The sequence below is a fragment of the Myotis davidii genome, unplaced genomic scaffold, assembly GCF_000327345.1.
Source record: "Myotis davidii unplaced genomic scaffold, ASM32734v1 scaffold609, whole genome shotgun sequence".
NCBI lineage: Eukaryota > Metazoa > Chordata > Mammalia > Chiroptera > Vespertilionidae > Myotis > Myotis davidii.
In genome coordinates, this window is record NW_006300164.1 from 543893 (window position 1) to 544714 (window position 822).

At 68.4% G+C, this 822-nt stretch overlaps 1 protein-coding gene across 1 annotated transcript in view; it reads left to right on the top strand.

Moving 5' to 3' along the window:
* TRAF2 (TNF receptor associated factor 2) overlaps positions 1-822 on the top strand; it is a 30313-nt gene that overhangs the window by 4786 nt on the left and 24705 nt on the right. Inside the window, exons 6-7 of the mRNA XM_015572332.1 lie at positions 8-70; positions 356-431. Of these exons, the coding sequence (XP_015427818.1) occupies positions 8-70; positions 356-431 (139 nt within the window). The remainder of the gene's footprint in view (positions 1-7; positions 71-355; positions 432-822) is intronic.

Below are 822 nucleotides of genomic sequence, written 5' to 3' on the forward strand. Positions count from 1 at the left end.
GGAGCAGGAGCCCCAGAGGAGCCTCAGCTGCCAGCACTGCCACGCTGCCTGCTGCTTGGCCGACGTGCAGGTGCTGCGTGCAGGCCCACAGTGCCCGCGGTGGGGCCTGGGCGGGGGGTGTTCGTGGGGAGCGTGCTGGGCGTGAAGGCAGAGCCGCCCGATGAGAGGAGGTGCTGATAGCGCTGAGACCCCGCGGTCCCCACAGGCCCACAGTGTCCGTGCCATCTCGGTCGGGCCATGGGCACTGCGGGCCCCTGGAGCTGAGGACAGACACCGAGCACATGGTGACGGCGCAGGCCTGGCCCGGCACCGACAGCCTAGCGTCCCCCTAACGCCCCGTCCACTTCTCCCTCAGGCGCACCACGAGGTCTGCCCCAAGTTCCCTGTGACATGCGAGGGCTGCGGCGAGAAGGTCCCACGCGAGAAAGTAAGTTGCATCCCGGCCCCTGTGAGATGGGCAAGGTGGCGTGAGCTTCGGCCACGAGGGCCCGTGCTGCGTGCTCTGGGGTTAGCTGGTGCCCAGGGAGAAGCGATGCCTGTGGGGTCCCCTGTGGCCGCTCTTCTGTTCAGCGTTCAGGGATGGAGACAGTCAGGCCTGCGCAGCCCCGGCCCTTCCTGGGCTCAAGGGGGCGGGGAGGCCGCTCCCCCCTGCCCCCCATCCCACGGCTCAGGCTCCGGGCAGGCAGCAGGCACCTGGCCGGGCTTTAAGAGAAAACTCACTAGGGGTTCGTCCTGGTCAGTGTCCGGCTGTTACCTCCCGCATTTGTCGCTCTTTCTGCTGCAGAAAGTCGTCCTGACATGCGGGCCCAGGCTGGGAGGCCG